The 18,431-nt window shown below is 34.5% G+C and overlaps 2 protein-coding genes across 3 annotated transcripts; both read right to left on the minus strand.

Annotated features, from left to right (window-relative positions):
* Nucleotides 1–6,996: 6,996 nt before the first annotated feature.
* LOC148760213 (uncharacterized) lies at nt 6,997–8,346 on the minus strand. Of its 2 annotated transcripts, none has more exons than XM_088802686.1 (3): nt 8,305–8,346; nt 7,771–8,220; nt 6,997–7,626 (listed from the first exon to the last, which is right to left on the minus strand). In XM_088802686.1, exons 1-3 carry the CDS (start codon nt 8,331–8,333, stop codon nt 7,182–7,184), a joined length of 924 nt encoding a protein of 307 aa, XP_088658812.1. In that variant the 5' UTR covers nt 8,334–8,346; the 3' UTR covers nt 6,997–7,181. The 2 variants fall into 2 exon arrangements, with proteins under 2 accessions (XP_088658812.1, XP_088658811.1); XM_088802685.1 differs by having other exon boundaries at nt 6,997–7,629.
* A 2,261-nt stretch (nt 8,347–10,607) lies between these two features.
* Nucleotides 10,608–11,015, minus strand: LOC148760214 (B3 domain-containing transcription factor NGA4-like). Its single transcript, XM_088802492.1, has one exon. It carries the CDS (start codon nt 11,013–11,015, stop codon nt 10,608–10,610), a length of 408 nt encoding a protein of 135 aa, XP_088658618.1.
* Nucleotides 11,016–18,431: the final 7,416 nt, after the last annotated feature.

Here is an 18,431-nt window from a genome sequence, read left to right on the forward strand (position 1 = left end):
TATCAAAATAAATAAATAAAGAAGGCATAAGTTGAGTCTGCTGTTAATATTCTTAACATCTCTGTTATTTCCCGTAGGTTTGTCAAATCAAATTTGCACTAATCTTTTGGGTCGAAATTAGCACTAAATTTTAACAAACGGGCACTTCCATACCAGGAAATTTGATTATCATACATCTGAGATTGCTGAAAGGTACTATTCAAGCAATTCATGGAAAAGAGCAAAGAACAGATGATGGGTTGCTAATACACAAACATACATACATGCACTTTAAATACTAAGTATTCTTTTTCGACTCTTCTTCTTTTGCTTCTGCTTCTGCTGCTGCTGCTGCTTCTGTTCCTTCCTCGAAATTAACCCGTCGTTGATCTAACGGCGGAGCGACCCAGCACTTCTTGCCAAATAACTTGATGCATCTCTGCACTTGGATTCTATAGAAACCATTTTCTTTAGTATCCTTGTAGAACTCGACTCTATCACCTTCGCAAAGGTGGCCACACCTAACAAATTGACGCCAACCTCCGCTGAAGATTGGTTTCGGGTGGCCATTCTTGCGAGTGGATAAAGCAAAGGACCATATACTTCCATTTTGATCCTCAACCCGAAGTTGCGCGCTATTGCTACCATGAAATTCGAAATCCTTCAAACACGTAAAAGGAATCGACAGCCTTTTCTGGACGTCAGTCTCCGTTAGAGTTTTTGCGAACAACATCTCCATATCGCTTCTCAAAACTCGAGTGAAAGCTCCGACTTGAAGAGTTTTTTTTGGTCTTTTTAATAATATAGGAGAAAAATAATACTGGGTCCCACTACTGTTCCAAGGAAGACTTTTTCAATATATTACGACACCCACTATTTTAATAAAAATAATTTTTTCAATACCGACACAAATCAACTTTGACATTTTTTGTTAATAATAAAATATTTCTGACGCCATAAACGCAAAATTTGAATAACTGTGTGATTAATTAGGTAAATTCAAGCAATGAGAAAGAAACTGTGCAGTCTATCTATCTGTCTACCCAAGTTCACAAGCCCATTTGATGATTAAGTGGAAAAGCCCAACCTAGCCCAATGTAAAAATAAATTACACATTGCCATGTTGCTCAAAAAAAATTATATTTTCTATGTATAGCCATATATTTATTCAGTATTTACACGTATATAGATGCATAAATGAAATATTTAAATGATTCAACGACAACATCATCTTATGGTGTAATTTAATATTAATATAATTATGACATGTTCTTTTGACGTTTGAAGTTATAGCATATGGGCTTGGATAGGCAGCTCATAGGTTTTCAGATTTCGTAATTAGGATGTTAAATTACTAATTTTGTTGTAAAAATTAAAAAAAATAACACATAATTTCTCATATCTAATAAAAAAAAATCAACTATGACATTCTTTTGCCTTGTTGATTTAGCGAGTTTTGCTGGAACAAAGTGGGGGGAGTTCTACGGGCCTCTTTTAAAGGTAAATTCTCACCCAGCTTATATTTTCTTACCCTACAAGCAAATAATTGAAATATTGTATTCAAGTTTTGTGTAGTATGTACCCAGTCAACCAAAATACTATCCACTCCAGTCATTCCAACCCCAATGTATTAGACTCCAATGAATTAAATTCTTTTCATTCTTGAAACATACGGCTGCCTATCCATACCATCTTTCAAACATTGCATTAAAAAATATTTCCTTCCGTAGAATGCAACCCTACAAGGATTGTAAACACGCGGTTCTTGGCACCTTTTTTTCAACCATCGTCGCGTTCAAAATATTTCCTCCCGTCGAATGTCAAAGTAATCAAGCCCACCATTCTGCATTACTGGGGCTAGTGAAAACTGTCTACTAAGGTAAGGTAGGCGAGCTAACCAAATGAAGGAGACTCCTACTTTTCTCGTTTCACAATGTATCAAAAGCATAAAAATTGGGTTATAGCCAACGCACAAAACAAAAAAAAAGAAATGGTAAAATTATCTTTGATTAATTAAAACATGCAGGAGCTGTATATATGTTATAATTCAATGGCTGGAGAAGGAGCAAATATATTGTTTCATCAATTACAGGACAAGCATTAATTATATATGTATATCTCAGTAATAATTAAGAAAGAAAGTAAAGCAAGTCAGGAAGGGAACAAAGAAAGCATTATATATGCATGACTTGCTTTAAATCAGAACTCTTTGATGAAATCATAGGCTTAGCACAAAATACGCAAAAAAAAAATGTCAAAAGTTATCTGGTTTGGGTTTGAAGTCTAAAAGGGCATGTGGTGGCTTGATGCTTTTTCAAAGGACGGAAATATTTTTTTAACCAAATGGCCTACGGGAAATGTAGGTAGCTGGACACGAAATTTAGAGGGATCCTTCCCAACGGAGGAAATATTTTTTTAATCAAGTGGACAAAGAAAAATGCGGATAGAGGCAAAAACACGAGATTTAGACTGGCTTAATCTTCCTAAGGGGGAAATATTTTACAATCAAATGACTAAGAAAAAATGTAAGATAGACTGACGCAAATTTGGACCGACTTTTTTCTAAGGGAGGAAATAGTTTTATAATCAGAAGGCGTAAGAAAATGTAGATGGATCATATAAAGACAAGATTTAAAGTGACTTTTTTCTACGGAGGAAATATTTTTTAATCAAGTGGAAGCTTCCTTGAAATTATCTAAAGAAATGTAGGAGTAATGTCATTTGTTATCCACGAGGGAAATATTGTTTAATCATATATTTATTGTGGTATAAAAATTACTTTATGTACAAATACAGCCACTAAACAAAAACAAAGCTTCAGCTGTTGGCTATCCATGCATAATAGGTGTCGTAACGTGCGGGTTCGGAAACTCAACCGTCAGACGTGATGAAAACTCTAAAAATTTAAGAGTCGTCACCAATCTTTTTTTACTAAGTGCGATTGGTTATCTATTAATTCGATTCTAATCGATAAGACCTTAAATTAATTTTAAGTTCGCCAAAGAGAACTTTAAACTGGTCTACGATTTTCTAGATCTAGGCTCGGGAGTACGGTTACGTTCGATGAAAGATTAGTACCCCGGACGCCCGTTTTATGAACGGGTTTATATTATGCTATTAGGCTTTAATTTTTAATTTTACTATATTTTTTTTGTTATTATTCTCTTATTTTATCTCTTATTTAACCTAAAATGAAATGCAAATGTGATGGTAGATGAAATGCATGGCGTGAGATAAAAATATGTCAGACGAATAACCTTTTATGAGGATATTCTCCCGGATCTGCCCATCATACTGGTGGGATTTGGGGTATTCTCTTACTTAGGGAATTATCCGATAAATTCGTCTTCGTAAATTTAACGAATAATTCTCATCGTCAGGGTCACCGTGCATTTTTCTTTAAAAATAATATTTTCGTGCATAATGAACCTAATCTTGCATAATTTATGAATATTGATATTTTAAATTATTTTCTGATTATCAAATAGAACCTTAAAATACATCTAATTTCAAATAAACTCATTTTGCTATCTCTTTCTACCTGTAAGCTTTTATACTGATTTGATCTTTTAATGAATGTTTTCTTGAACCAAAATACTGCCTTTTTCGCCTTATTGCAGCAACAGTAGCACAGCAAGCAACCCTAAGCATGCCATTTTTGGCTTCCTAATAGCTGTATTGCTCGCTCTGTTGCCACTGAAGTTCGGTTCCATGAATCCTTCTGCAGCTCCATTTGAGACCTACAGTGCGATCCTGTCGACATTTCTCATCATTATGGTTTTATACGCTGTAGCTTGGGCAATCGAAACTAAACTTGGAACCAACAATAGTTCATATCGACTTCTCATGAGCAACATCAGTTTCTTATTGGGAGGTCTTGCCACAGTTCTACTTGTATTGATCCTTGTCCCGGGTGTTGGGTATTTTGCTCTTGTCATTTGGACCCTCTTTCTTGTCAAGTTCATATATGAAGCATGCCAAAAGCTCCATCAGCTGTACGGGGCAATTTCACTTGCTTCTAATTTATGGAATGAACTGCGGGGTCGTGGTCGCGGTGGCCATGGCGGTGATTATCAGAATGAAGGAAGAATTATGCTACCTGTTTAGAGCAACGTGTGTTTATAGATACTTTTTAAGCTTAACTAAGTTTTTTTATTTTAATAAATGTGACATATGTAATTAAGTTTTTATCTCTTTGTACAATTTTACTAAAATAATAAGTTAATAACAATTCGTTGTGCATTCGTTCTCTTCTTCTTCGTGATAAAAGAGGCTACCTTACTAATTAAAGTGACTCTAATGTGGTTAATGGGCAATAGTTCACCTTTTATTATGTAATCTAATAGTACATGTACCAAAATTAAATACATTTTACTTCTCTTAACGTACTTCTGTTTTTTTTGTAATTCTTCACACATATATATATACAAAGAATTGCACTTGAGTATTTTGTTCAGTGATTGATGCATAATCCCTCTGTTTTAAGAGTAAAGTTTCAATATCTTTTCTCAATTAAAAATATATATATATATAAAGAATTGTAATATTTTTTTAATCAAATTGTCAAAGATAAACGCGTATAGAGATAAACATAAGATTTAAACTCATATAATCAACTTCTTATCCCTATATGTCAAAGATTTCACCGCCTCATGTAACTTTCATACTATATAATAATAATAATAATATATAATTATCTGATTAAAGAATATGGAAGGCAAATCCTATATTCTCTATTTAATTCGTAAGGGAAGCTTCGAATTGATTAATAAAGTATTCCTCCCTAGAAAAGTCAGTCCAATTAATCTTGTTTCTATGTCTATCAACGGTTTTCTTAGGCCATTGATTAAAATAATATTCCTCCGGTACAAAAAGTCAGTCTAAATGCCTCTCCCTGTTTCCACTAACCTCTTTTTTCTTATTATTGAAAGGAAATCTTATTCAATAAGAATGAATAAACAACATAGATAACGATAATATTCATTTAAAATATTATTAACACAGGTTCATACGCCAATATTTTTTAATAGAATGGGCAATTCAAGTCTGAAGAGGCAGGTAGGCACCAATTTTATATATGTATGTTTCGAGAACAAGACACATAAATGAAGGGAAGAAGATTTGGATTGACTTGGTAAAAATTGTATGAAAGATAGATAAACAAACAACTATTTTCCGTCTACTTTCTTGCCTTTCTTCCTCTTTTTCTCCCACCGAACACACAGTGGAAACTTAGCCTGAAAGTGTCAGGGTCTCGACCAATAACCTTGCTTAAATATGTTAAAGAGGAAATTAAGATGTAGAGATAATTAGAAAGCTGGAAGTCGATGTAACTGGTGGGAAGAAGTCTCGTTATTCTGATTAGACAACGCCCTCCTCCATTGAAGGACTGGGAGGAGAAATTAAGATTCGCAATAAAGATGGAATACTTATCAAAATAAATAAATAACGAAGGCATAAGTTGAGTCTGCTGTTAATATTCTTAACATCTCTGTTATTTCCCGTAGGTTTGTCAAATCAAATTTGCACTAATCTTTTGGGTCGAAATTAGCACTAAATTTTAACAAACGGGCACTTCCATACCAGGAAATGTGATTATCGTACATCTGAGATTACTATTCAAGTAATTCATTGGACAGAACAAAGAACAGATGATGGGTTGCTAGTATACATACATACACACTTTAAATACTAAATATTCTTTTTCGACTCTTCTTCTTTTGCTTCTGCTTCTGCTGCTGCTTCTGTTCCTTCCTCGAAATTAACCCGTCGTTGATCTAACGGCGGAGTGACCCAGCACTTCTTGCCAAATAACTTGATGCATCTCTGCACTTGGATTCTATACAAACCATTTGCTTTAGTATCCTTGTAGAACTCGACTCTATCACCTTCGCAAAGGTGGCTACACCTAACAAATTGAAGCCAACCTTTGCTGAAGATTGGTTTCGGGTAGCCCTTCTTGCGAGTGGATAAAGCAAAGGGCCATATGCTTCCATTTTGATCCTCAACCCGAAGATGCGCACTATTGCTACCATGAAATTCGAAATCCTTCAAGCACGTAAAAGGAATCGACAGCCTTTTCTGGACGTCAGTCGCCGTTAGAGTTTTTGAGAACAACAACTCCATATCGCTTCTCAAAACTCCAGTGAGAGCTCCGACTTGAAGAGTTTTTTTTAATCTTTTTAATAATATACGAGAAAAATAATACTGGGTCCCACTACTGCTCCAAAGAAGACTTTTTCAATATATTACTGTGCCCCCTATTTTAATAAAAATATTTTTTCAATACCGAGACAAATCAACTTCAACTTTTTTTCTTTTTAATAATAAAATATTTCCTACGTCATAAGCTCTTATCACACGTAATCACAATGAATATAATTATTTAAGTTTATCACTATTAATAATTCCAACTTAAACTTTTGAAGATTACATAGACGGTTCATTTGAAATTATTTTAAATGTAAAATTTGAATAACTGTGTGATTAATTAGGTAAATTCAAGTAATGAGAAGATCACAACAACATCAAGTTGTTCCTAAAGATAGAGGAAAGCCACAAAATACAAACTTGTGAACTCAAATGAGTAGCCAACTTTCCAATCACTATATTGCCATTCAAAGAAAAAAAAATTCCTATCACTATTCAATAGTAATCTATTAAAAATAGCTTCAATTAGAGATCGAAAAACTCAAGAAATTAGATGGGAAACTGAACTTAAAATTGTGCTATCTTACCTCCAAATTCATATAAAAATGGAGACTGAGATTTAAGATCCACACATGCTGCATCAGCTTGGATTTCCAGCCTTCTTCTGGTATTAAAAAGCATCATCATAATGAAACTAGATAGAAAACTCAACTGTTTTATCCAATTTCATTTTGTTGGTTGAGTTTATTCAGTTGGTCGGGTCATTCGATTCAATCCATTTTTACTCACCACTAGCAATAACAATCCTAATTACAATTTTAAAGAAAAATGAATTAATTAAAATAATAATGTTTTTGACAGTAAAAATTCAATTAAGCTTAATTATAAGTGTCTATACAAGCACCCCTTACTCTAAACTTGTAGCCTATTTCTTCCTTCTTCTTTATTTAGATACAAGGACTTCATAAGTTAAAGATAATTTGAATCTTTAAATATTTAGTCTCACTTTACTACATAGCTGATACAAGATATATGACTCCTCTCTGGGATTATCACATACTACAACCACGACCAAGCAGTTCATTGAATAAATGGGAAGCAAATGAAATTGCCCTGTACAGCTGATGGAGCCTTTGGCATGCGTCATATACGAGCTTGACAAGGAAGAGGGTCCAAATGAGAAGAGTGAAGTACCCAAGACCAGGGACAAGTATCAGTACGAGTAAAACCGTAGCAAGACTCCCGACTAGGAGACTGATATTGCTTATGATAGCATGGTGATATGAGTTAGCGCGGGTTTCAAGTTTAGTTTCGATTGCCCAAGCTACGGCGTACACAAGCGTGGTGATGACAAACTTCGACAGGATCGCACTGTGGGTCTCGAATGGAGCCGCTGTAGTATTCATGGAAGCAAATTTGAGTGGCAAGAGAGCGAGGAATACAGCTATTAGTAAGCCCAAAATAGCATGCTTTTGGTGGGTGGCGGTGCTAATGCTGCTGCTATAGGGAGAAAAAGGCCTTATTTTAGTCCACAAAACATCCATTAAAAGATCAAATCCCACTGGATAAGTTTAAGTTTTATAAACCTACAGCAAAAGAAGAAGAAGCAGAAGAAGAAGAAGAAGAGGTCACAGTGCTAACCTTGAAGTAATATATGGAATGCTTTCTTCATTATGGAGACCACGGCGACCAAGCAGTTGGTTCAAGAAGTCAGAGACAGATGAAATTGTGTTGTACAACTGATAGAGCTTTCGCCATGCGTCATATGTTAGCTTAACAAAGTAAATAGTCCAAACGAGAAGAATGAGCCGCCCCAGATAACCGGGGAAAAGGATCAATGCAAGTAAAGCCGGGGCTAGGCTTCCAGATAGGAGACTGATATATTTACTGATGATTTCATGGGAAAATGAAGTGTGGAAATTTGTGCCGTATACAAGTATGGTGATGATAAACATGGTCATGATATCACAGTGGGTCTCAAATGGAGAGGGAATGTTAACGGGAAGGAATTTCAGGTTCATGAGAGCGAGGAATGTAGTTATCAGAAAGATGCAAATAGCAAGCGTATAGTTGGCTGAGCTGCTGCTGTTGCTGTTGCAAAGGAAAAAAAAAAGGCATTATTTTTTGGGTCTAAGAAACATGCATTAAAGGATACAAACATGGAGAGATGCCAACCTTAAGGAAAGATTACCGGGAGGAGACATTCTTTTGCCTTGTTTATTTAGCGAGTTTTGCTGGAACAAAGTGGGGGGCGTTCTACGGGCCTCTTTTAAAGGTAAATTTTCACCCAGCTTACATTTTCTTACCCTACAAGCAAATAATTGAAATATTGTATTCAAGTTTTGTGTAGTATGTACCTAGTCAACCAAAACACTACTAGTCATACCCACCCCAATGTATTAGATTCTAATGAATTCAATTCTTTTCATTCTTGAAACATAGGGGTGCCTATCCATACCATCTTTCAAACATTGCATTAAAATATTTGCTTCTGAAGAATGCAACCCTACAACGATTGTAAACATACGGTTCTTGGCACCTTCTTCTCAACCATCGTTGCGTTAAAAAAAATTTCCTCCCGCAGAATGTCAAAGTAATCAAGCCCACCATTCTGCATTACTGGGGCCAGTGAAAATTGACTGCTAAGGTAAGGTAGGTGAGCTAACCAAATGAAGGAGACTCCTACTTCTCTCGTTTCACATTGTACCAAAAGCATAAAAATGGGTTATAGCCAAAAAATGAAACGGTAAAATTGTCTTTGATTAATTAAAACATGGAGGAGCTATATATATGTTATAATTCAATGGCTGGAGACGGAGGAAATATGTTGTTTCATCAATTACCTAAGATAAATCTGAATAAGGGACAAGCATTAATTATATATGTATATCTCAATAATAATTAAGAAAGAAAGTAAAGGAAGTCAGGAAGGGAACAAAGAAAGCATAATATATGTATGACTTGTTTTAAATCAGAGCTCTTTAATGAAATCATGGGCTCAGCACAAAATAAGCAACAAAAAAGTCAAAAGTTATCTGGTTTGGGTTTGAAGTCTAAAAGTAAATGTCGTGGCTTGATGCTTTTTCTACAGAAGGAAATATTTTTTTAACCAGATGGCCTACGGGAAATGTATGTAGCTGGACACGAAATTTAGAGGGATCCTTCCTAAGGGAGGAAATATTTTTTTTAATCAAGTGGACAAAGAAAAATGTGGATAGAGACAAAAACAACTGGCTTAATTTTCCAAAGGAGTAAATATTTTTATAATCAAATGACCAAGAAAAAATGTAAGATAGACTGACGCAAATTTGGACCGACTTTTTTCTAAGGGAGGAAATAATTTTATAATCAAAAGGTGTAAGAAAAATGTAGATGGATATGAAGACAAGATTTAAAGTGACTTTTTTCTACGGATGAAATATATTTTAATCAAATGGAAGCTTCCTTGAAATTATCGAAAGAAATGTAGGACTAATGTCATTTGTTTTCCACGCGGACAATATTGTTTAATCATATATTTATTATAGTACAAAATTACTTTTATGTCCATATACTGCCACTATACGAAAACAAAGCTTCAGCTGTAGGTTAGCCATATGCATAATAAGGAAGGAATAAGTTGTGTCTGCTGTTAATATTCTTAACATATCTGTTATCTCCCGTAGGTTTTTCAAATCAAATTTCCACTAATCTTTTTTTTTTTTTTGAAAAGCAATTTCCACTAATCTTTTTGGCCAAAACTAGCACTCAATTTTAGCAAACGGGCATTTTTGTTTTTGGTTCAACCAAGAAAATGGAAAATATATTAATAAAAGTTAGGAGTAGATGGTTGAGCAAAACTCTCAGAGCTTACAACTGAAAAACTGATAAATAACAAAGCTGCCAAAAGCTGGGCGGAAAAAAGAACAGCACAAACACATAAGCACAGAAGGCTGGGATAACGGATTACTGCTGAAGCAAAAGAAAAGGAGTTGGCTGCCAAAACCGGACAGGACTTGCTGCATAGATGGCACCATAAATGCGATGGAAACCAAAACAGGGAATCATAAAAGCAGGGGCAGCATATATGAAGGGATCTCACAATCATCAGTCACCGTAAAGAACCACGAAGGGGATGAGAGCATAGGCATTTCAGAGATCACTGTAAAGGTAAAAGCAAGCATGAATCCTCAAAGACCAATCGTTACCACAGCGCAGTGAACATAGAGCTTGGGTCAGCCCCAAGTTTGGCTAGGGAGTCAGCTTAGGAATTTACCGTCTCTTAAGACATGGACATACGAAACATTACCAAAGAACGGGAGAGGTAGTCAATTTCGTTGAAGACACTTCCTTGCAGGAAATGTGACTATCATACATCTGAGATAGCTAAAAGGTACTATTGAAGTAATACATTCGAAAGAACGAAGAACAGATGATGCGCTGCAAATACATATATGCATACATACACACATACACTTTAAATACTAAGTATTCTTTTTCTACTTTTCTTCTTTTGCTGCTGCTTCTGTTCTTTCCTCGAAATTAATCCGTTGTTCATCTGGCCGCAGATTTGCCCAGAATTCCTTGCCCAATAGCTTGACGCGTCTCTGCACTTGGATTCTATACAAACCTTCCGCTTCAGTATCCTTATAGAACTCGACTCTATCACCTGGGCGAAGATTTGTATACCGAACAAATTTAAGCCAACCTTCACAGAAAACTGGTTTCTGGTAGCCCTCCCTGCGAACGCGGCATTTAAATTGCCATGCTTTTCCATTTTCATCCTCAACTTGAACAGACGTAGAATGACCTTTATCGAACCTGAAATGGTTCAAACATTGAGTTGGAATCGACAACCTCTTCTTCAAGTCAGTGTCCGTGAGCTGTTTTGAGAACATCGTCTCCATATCTTCGTAGCTCGAGGATTAAGAAGACGAATGCAATTTTCTTTTCTTCTTTTGGAAAATGATATTTGGTCGTACTGCTGTTTCAGAGAAGACTTTTTCAATGTATTACGACTGCCGCTATATTCTAATAAAAAATATTTTATTGGATAAAATATTTCCAATACAACAAACTTTGACGGGTTAATAAAACACTTGCAGAGTTGAAAACCAGCCACCCACGTCCGTTTGAACTCGAGCTCTCCCCAAGTTCAGAAGCCCATCTGCTAATTAAGTGGAAAAGCCCAACCTAGCCCAATATAAAAGCAAATTACACATTGCTGTACCTTGATCAATAAAATTATATTTCTATTTATAAACCATATATTTATTTAGTATTTACACGTACATAGATGCATAAATGAAATATTTAAATTATTTAAATACAATTATCTTATAATTATAATGTGATATTAACATGTTTATGAAATGTTCTTTCTTTATGTTTGAATTTATGGCATATGGACTTGGATATTTAGGCAGCTTCCTATATATGTTTTCAAATTTCATAATCAGGATGTTAAATTAATAATTTTATTGAAAAAAATTATAATTAATTTCTGCTTTTCCAATCTTGCATTACATCCTTATCACTCGAGTTTTAGTTTGTATAGATAATAACTATCATTTCTCCTTTATCATATTTAGTTCATTAAAATAACTTTCCTTTTAGGAACGTTATTCTTGATATATACTATTTCGAAATTTAGTACATTTTGAATCACTTTCGAAATAGTAAGTATAGTTATTTCCACACGGATATGTTAATCTCTTGCATGCATTTTCTAGATTGAAATTAATCCATTGTTACCACAAAATCTTATCCAAAGAAGTGAAAGAAACCTGAAAATTAGACAAAAAAAAGTGTTACTATGAGTAGTCTAAGGACATGGGCCACCTGCTTCTTTTCCAGTTGAAGAACTAAAGAAAACAGAAAGATAAAGAAAAAAACAAAAGAATCATCAGTTAATAAAGGGAAAATTATAACAAAATTCCCACTCAATTAATTGTATTAACATACAAGAAACTAGTTGTTTATTCATCTTTACTACAAGAAGAGGAAGAAAGAACAATGGGAATTGCAAATTAATTCTTTGGCTAAGACTCAAGCCAGACTTCTTCACCAAACAACTTGAAGACTCTCTTCATGGTTTTGATTTTGTGCGAGGAACCGCCTTCACCATCCTTGTACAAAACAACCTTATCTCCGACTCGAAGTCTCTTGTCCTTAACGAACCGACGCCACCCTTTGGAAACGACAGGCTTCGGGTGGAAATCTTTCTTCCTGGTGGAGCAACGGAAGTGCCACTTCTGCCCAGCTACGTCCTCGACATGGAAATCAGCAGCACGAGCTTTGTCATCGAACTCGAACGCCCACAAAATCTCAGAAGGAACCGCCAGCCTGTGTTCGATGTCTGTCGGAGACAGAACCTTGGAGAACAGTTGCTTCATTGTTTGCTGCAAAAGTCTTTGGAACAAAAAGGGTTTTGTTAGAAATAAAAAGCACCTTAATTCCTGCATATAGTCATGTCAAATATATGTAGCTTCTTTGGTTCTTTTATGAAATTAATTTGATCCTCTTGTTGACTTGGTTTATAAAAATTATATATTCCATATAATATTCATGAGATATCCATATAATTAACTCGATTAAACCAATCTTGATATTAAGTTATTAAACTTTAATCGTTATGAAATTTAAAAATTTGAAATAAATTCTCGAGTGTAAGAGTTTTAATTTAATAAATATATGTCAATTTTGGATCTCTAAGGCTAAATTAACATTCATGAAGTATCTAACATTATTCATCGTCAAGATTAACAAATTTATCAATTAAATTAATACTAACATTGCATTATTAAAACTTTAATCATTATGAAATTTAAAAATTCAATGGATTGAATCCATAGAGTCGTCCAAATGTATATAAAGACATATTTGTTTTAAATTGGGCCTAGCTTGGACAAGGCAAATCCCAGGACTGAATCTAAGGAATACTTAACAGCAGAACCTGATGGAAGAGAAATATTCCAGATCTTTGTTTATGGTAACACATTATGAGACTCATAGTTAACTGACAAAGAACACTTACGTACTATTGTGCAAGTTGACTATGAGAGGGCATCTTCAGGTTAGAATAGCTTCTACTCAATTGGCTTCCTCTTCTTTCCAAGAACCGAAGCTCTTTTATGCCAGAGGCCACCCATCCGGCACTTGTTAAAGGCCGCCATTGAAGACTGAGCTGCCTCATACACTACAAGATACAAGAAAATAATACTAATATTTATACAGGTAAAGGGATACAACTAGAAGAAGTAAGTTCAAACAAGAAAAGGACTCACAATTGGTTTCTTCTTTTGTTAAAAGTGTCAAGAACTTGGACGTTGCTGTGTATGCCTTGGTCAAGATCCCCTTGTACGTGATCTTAAATGCAGATAAGAGCAAGACTTCAACGGTTTTATCGCCAACCCTGTCCTGTTCAAGTAAACGTTTGTGAGAATCTATTTTACTTTCCATGTGAATGCAGGTTATGCATCCAAGGACAATACAAGGTTATAACATGCTAAATTTTACCACAAAGATAATTAACAAAACTTTCAAGAAGCAACTACCAGGCTAACTATCTCAAATTCAGTAAGGTTTATGCTTACAATTTCTTAATCAAAACCAACAACGACCATCTAATGTTCGCAATTTTGTTTTTGAACCCATTTGAAGCAGTGACTCACAGTAACCATCAAGTTGTTTCAAAACATAGAGGAAAGCCACAAAATACAAACTTCTGAATTCAGAACGAGTAGCCAATTTCCTATCACTATTCCAAAGCAGTCTATTAAGTAGCTTCAATTAGAGATCTGAAAACTCAAGAAACTTGATAGGAATATGAAACAACTATTAGGGTCAGAAAAACATGTAGAAACTATGGAACCAAAATGATAGCATGAGTACAAAGATTACAGCTGTTCAACTATGGTCCAGATCCACTTTGGTTGGAGAATATGATGAAATGTGGCACTAAAACCAAATGATTGAGTTTGCATTCAATCTCGCACAACCTTGATATCCCCAAGCCACATATTTTTTGCACTTCCAAATTTGCAGAAGGCAAGATCATGATAATGCCATATTTGTGCCAAAAAAAAAACCCACACCATTGCTTTCAAACGCACATAAGCATAGAAGAAAAAAGTTAAGTGACTCTTCTGATGTGAACTTATAATTTCTTTTCTTCGAAATAAACCAAAAAACATATACGCACTTGACTATTTGATTTATTAGTTAGTGCATAATCTCCTTGTTTAAAGATTAGGGTTCGAATTGTTGAAAAATAGTGTATTTCATAAGGTTCAAACATCCCACATTGCCAAGATACAAAAAAATGAATGTTTTATGTATAAAAACTCACTATGAGCTTATTGCAAGTAAGGAAAACGAAGTAGGTTCACGTGCACACAAAATTGGGTCAGACTTTGAGAAATTTCAAATTCTCCCTACATCCCAGGTCACTCGGGAAAAGGATCAATGCAATTAAAACCGGGGTGAGACTTCCGGTTAGGAGACTGATATATGTACGGATAACTTCATGGAAAAATGAAGGGTGAAAATTTGTGGCGTGTACAAGTATGGTGATGACAAACATGGGCATGATCAGACTATGGGTCTCAAATGGAGAGGGGATATCCACGGAAAGGAATTTCAGGTTCATGAGAGCCAGAAATACAGCTACCAGAAAGATGCAAAAAGCATGCGTATAGTTGGCTGAACTGCCGCTGCAACAAGGGAAAAAAAAGGCATTATTTTGGTCTAAGAAACATTCATTAAAGAATACAAATGCGAACAAGGGAGAGATATCAAAAACAATGAAGATTGTGGTTTATTCCTATGGTAAGTTCTGCTGGGTTTCTTGCTGCTGTTTGCCTATTTACAAATCTTGATGGTGTCTGGTGACTGAAGATTGTGCCTATGATGGATATGCTATTCTTTCAAAGTTCTTATCTGTTTGTGCAAGTGTTGGCTGTGCTGGGACGGATATATGGCTCTGTCTGTTATTGCACTGCAGCTACAGTATTGCAGGATGTTTTTGCACTGAAGGCCCTACTGTTAGTTTTTGTTACCATGAAGGACCCAAAAGTTGATTTTGGATGCCTATACAATACAAGGGGATGAGGCAGGCGATTCTTCTCATTGCTGGGCTTCTCTGTAGATGTAGGAGCGATCCCAAGTATGTGTCTGTTGTTTCAGGATGTGAATTCACTGATGAATGTATGTTGGGGGAAGCCCGACGTCTGAAGTTGAGGCCAATTTCTTACCTTAGCATCTTTTCTTTCATATTTTAGTGAAAGAGCTAAAAAGTATAAATTTTATAAATCTATAGCAAAAGAAGAAGAAGAAGAGGTCACAGTGCTAACAACCTTGAAGTCGAACATTGAATGATTTCTTCATTATGCAGACCACGACGACCAAGCAGCTCGTTCAAGAGATCAGAGACAGATGAAATTGCGTTGTACAGCAGATAAAGTTTTCGCCATGCACCATATGTTAGCCCGACAAAGTAAATGGCCCAAATGAGAAGAATGAAGTAGCCAAGACCAGGGACAAGGATCAGTACAAGAAAAACCGTGGCAAGACTTTCGAGTAGGAGACTGATATTGCTTAGGATAACATGGTGATATGAATTGCTGCGGGCTTCAAGCTTAGCTTCGATTGCCCAAGCTACGGCGTACACAAGCGTAGTGATGACAAACATCGTCAGGATCGCACTGTCGGTCTCAAATGGAGCTGCAGTGTTCGTGGATTGAAACTTCGGTGGCAAGAGAGCGAGCAATGCAGCTATTAGGAAGCCCGCAATGGCATGCTAAGGGTTGCTGGCTGTGCCATTGTTGCTGCAATAAGGCGAAAAAGGAATTATTTTGTTTCAAGAAACAGTTAAAAAGCTTACAACTAGAAAGACAGAGCAGAATGGGTTTAGGGTAGAAAATATTTTTCCCATATCTAACCCATCTTTAAAAATCTTTACATCTTCAACAACTGTCTATCATGATACCATAAAAATATCAACAATGTAAAAAAGGAAAGGAGAGACTTTCATATGTAAAAACAAAGGAGAGATGCCCTTTTCAAAGAAAACAAGGGTGAGATGCCAACCTTGAGAAAAGATTACCGGGAGGAGACATTCTTTTGATTTCTTGACTTGGAGACATCTTTTAACGCGGAGGGTTAATGAAAGCCCCGCCATATATATATGTATTATTCCAAGTGTAATTAATATTTATTTTATTTGGACTTTCAAAAAATATTCATTTTGTTTTAATAATTTTACAATATAAATTATGTAATTTATTAATAATTACTTTTAAAATATTATATCTTCTCAATATAAATTTTATTTCGCTATTAGAATCATGCAATTAACAAAATATGATTATATCAACATTCGCATATATTAAGATATAAATATTAACTAAGTTCTTAATTTTTAATTATAATTTAATTATTTTTAGTTGTTTTTATAATTAGTTTTTTTTAGTGAGTTATTTTAATTTTATGTTATTCCTTTCAATTGGGTTATTATTTATTAGTTTTTATATTTTTATAGGATTAAAAGTGATTAGGCTTAATTTTGGAAAGTAAGGTGTTGAAAGTCTTAGAATCTGTTTACATATACTTCAGTATTTTGGCTATATCTTGAGATACAGAACTCAAAATGATACAATTCTTAGACCATTGGAAAGCTGAGAGACAGAGCTACAATTTTTATGGAGATCACTTTACCCAGTTCTACCTCGAAAATAGAAAAAATCGTGTTGAAAATTGTTGAACGTACTGTGCCGGGAATGAAAATTTGTAAAAATTGATAATTGATTTTTGGGGCCTCTTATTACACTTTTAAGCCCAATTAAATCCTAGGTCAACTTAAGGAACTTTAGGTTAAGTCTATTAGTATAAATAGGATATATTTAACGGCATTAGGGAACAACTTTTGAGATATTCAAGAAGTTAGAAGTTGAGGCTGAAACTTAGAGATCAAGACGACAATTATTGTTTTGTTTTCTTTCTTGGCTTTTAATTTTATTGTTACTTTCAATGATTGAATTTCATACAATGTTATTTTGTTTTGCAATTATGAGTAGCTAATTTTCTTTTTTTAAGATTGCAATTGAACTCACATGTAATCTAAGTTTTTAATCTCTTTCTTACTTATTTTTAGTGAGATTTAAATTGTTTATTTCAATTTGTTCTTAATGTTTTTAATTGCTTGGCCATCAATTAAATTGATCTAGGAACCTAAATAAACTTGGGAAAAAGAGTTTAGAATAGACTAAAATTGGGATAGCATATGACCATATTAATTAATTTGCGTATAGGATAGGGATATACCTATAGGTCATATGTAGCCAGATTATCGCTCGAACTTAAGGAGTGTGTTTTAATTTCAATTCACATAGGGATATAGTGTTTTAGTTAAAATAGATATTTTTATAAGATGAGTCGAGAGACCCTTATAAATAATTTAAGACTCTAGGTTAGCAATTTACCCCATTGAGATAAGTTAAGGAAGAGAGGCAAGATTTAGATGAAGTGTGAGGAATACTATAATCCTAGGCTTGTTTGATTTGACATTTTCTTTAGTTATTATTATTTTTTATTTTTCTTGTTGGTTTAAATTTTAATTAATTAGTTTAGTTGATCAATTAATTTTGAGTGTTTAGATAATATTAAATTGTTCTAATTTTAGTACATAGTAAAATTTTAAATCAATTTTCTATGAGTTCGATAGTCTGCTTATTAATATACTATCTATTCGATATGTATACTTGTGTAGTAGAATTTTAACTGACATCTATCCAAAATATAATTTTTTTTAAACTACAGTATACAGTAAATATAATTCCAATCTTTATACACGTAAAAAGGATACAAGTAGACGAAGTAAGGTCAAACAAGCAAACGACTCACAATTGGTTTCTTCTTTTATTAACTTTGCGGTGTATGTCTTGGTCAATGTCAAGAACTTTGAAGTTGAAGTGTGAGCAGCAGCGTATGTCTTGGACAAAATCTTCTTGTACCTGTCCCATTGAAGAAAACGTTAGTGAGTTTCCATTTTTGCGTGAAGACTGGTTATGCATCTAATATTGACAATACATGGTTATTAACATGCTAAATTCTAGCACAAAGATAATTAACAAAACTTTCAAGAAGCAACTGACCACCGGGCTATCTACTCTCAAATTTAGTAAAGTTTATGCTTACAGGTTCTCAATCACAATCAACAACAACTAGCATCTTAAGGTTCATAATTTAGAGAAAAGCCACAAAATACGAACTTGTGAAGTCAAAAAGAGTAGCCAGCCTTCCTATCACCATTCAAATGGAAAATA

Source organism: Theobroma cacao, chromosome 10, assembly GCF_053813885.1.
Source record: "Theobroma cacao isolate CCN51 chromosome 10, ASM5381388v1, whole genome shotgun sequence".
Classification (NCBI taxonomy): domain Eukaryota; kingdom Viridiplantae; phylum Streptophyta; class Magnoliopsida; order Malvales; family Malvaceae; genus Theobroma; species Theobroma cacao.

Excerpts from the sequence above, each read along its gene's own strand:
- LOC148760213 (XM_088802685.1), bottom strand. The coding sequence starts at position 8,333 with ATGTCTCCTCCCGGTAATCTTTCCTTAAG. Across the intron at positions 8,221-8,304 it reads CCCGGTAATCTTTCCTTAAG|CAACAGCAGCAGCTCAGCCA; the intron begins GTTGGCATCTCT and ends CCTTTGCAACAG. Across the intron at positions 7,630-7,770 it reads ATTCCATATATTACTTCAAG|CAGCAGCATTAGCACCGCCA; the intron begins GTTAGCACTGTG and ends TTCTCCCTATAG.
- LOC148760214 (XM_088802492.1), bottom strand. The coding sequence starts at position 11,015 with ATGGAGACGATGTTCTCAAAACAGCTCACGGACACTGACTTGAAGAAG.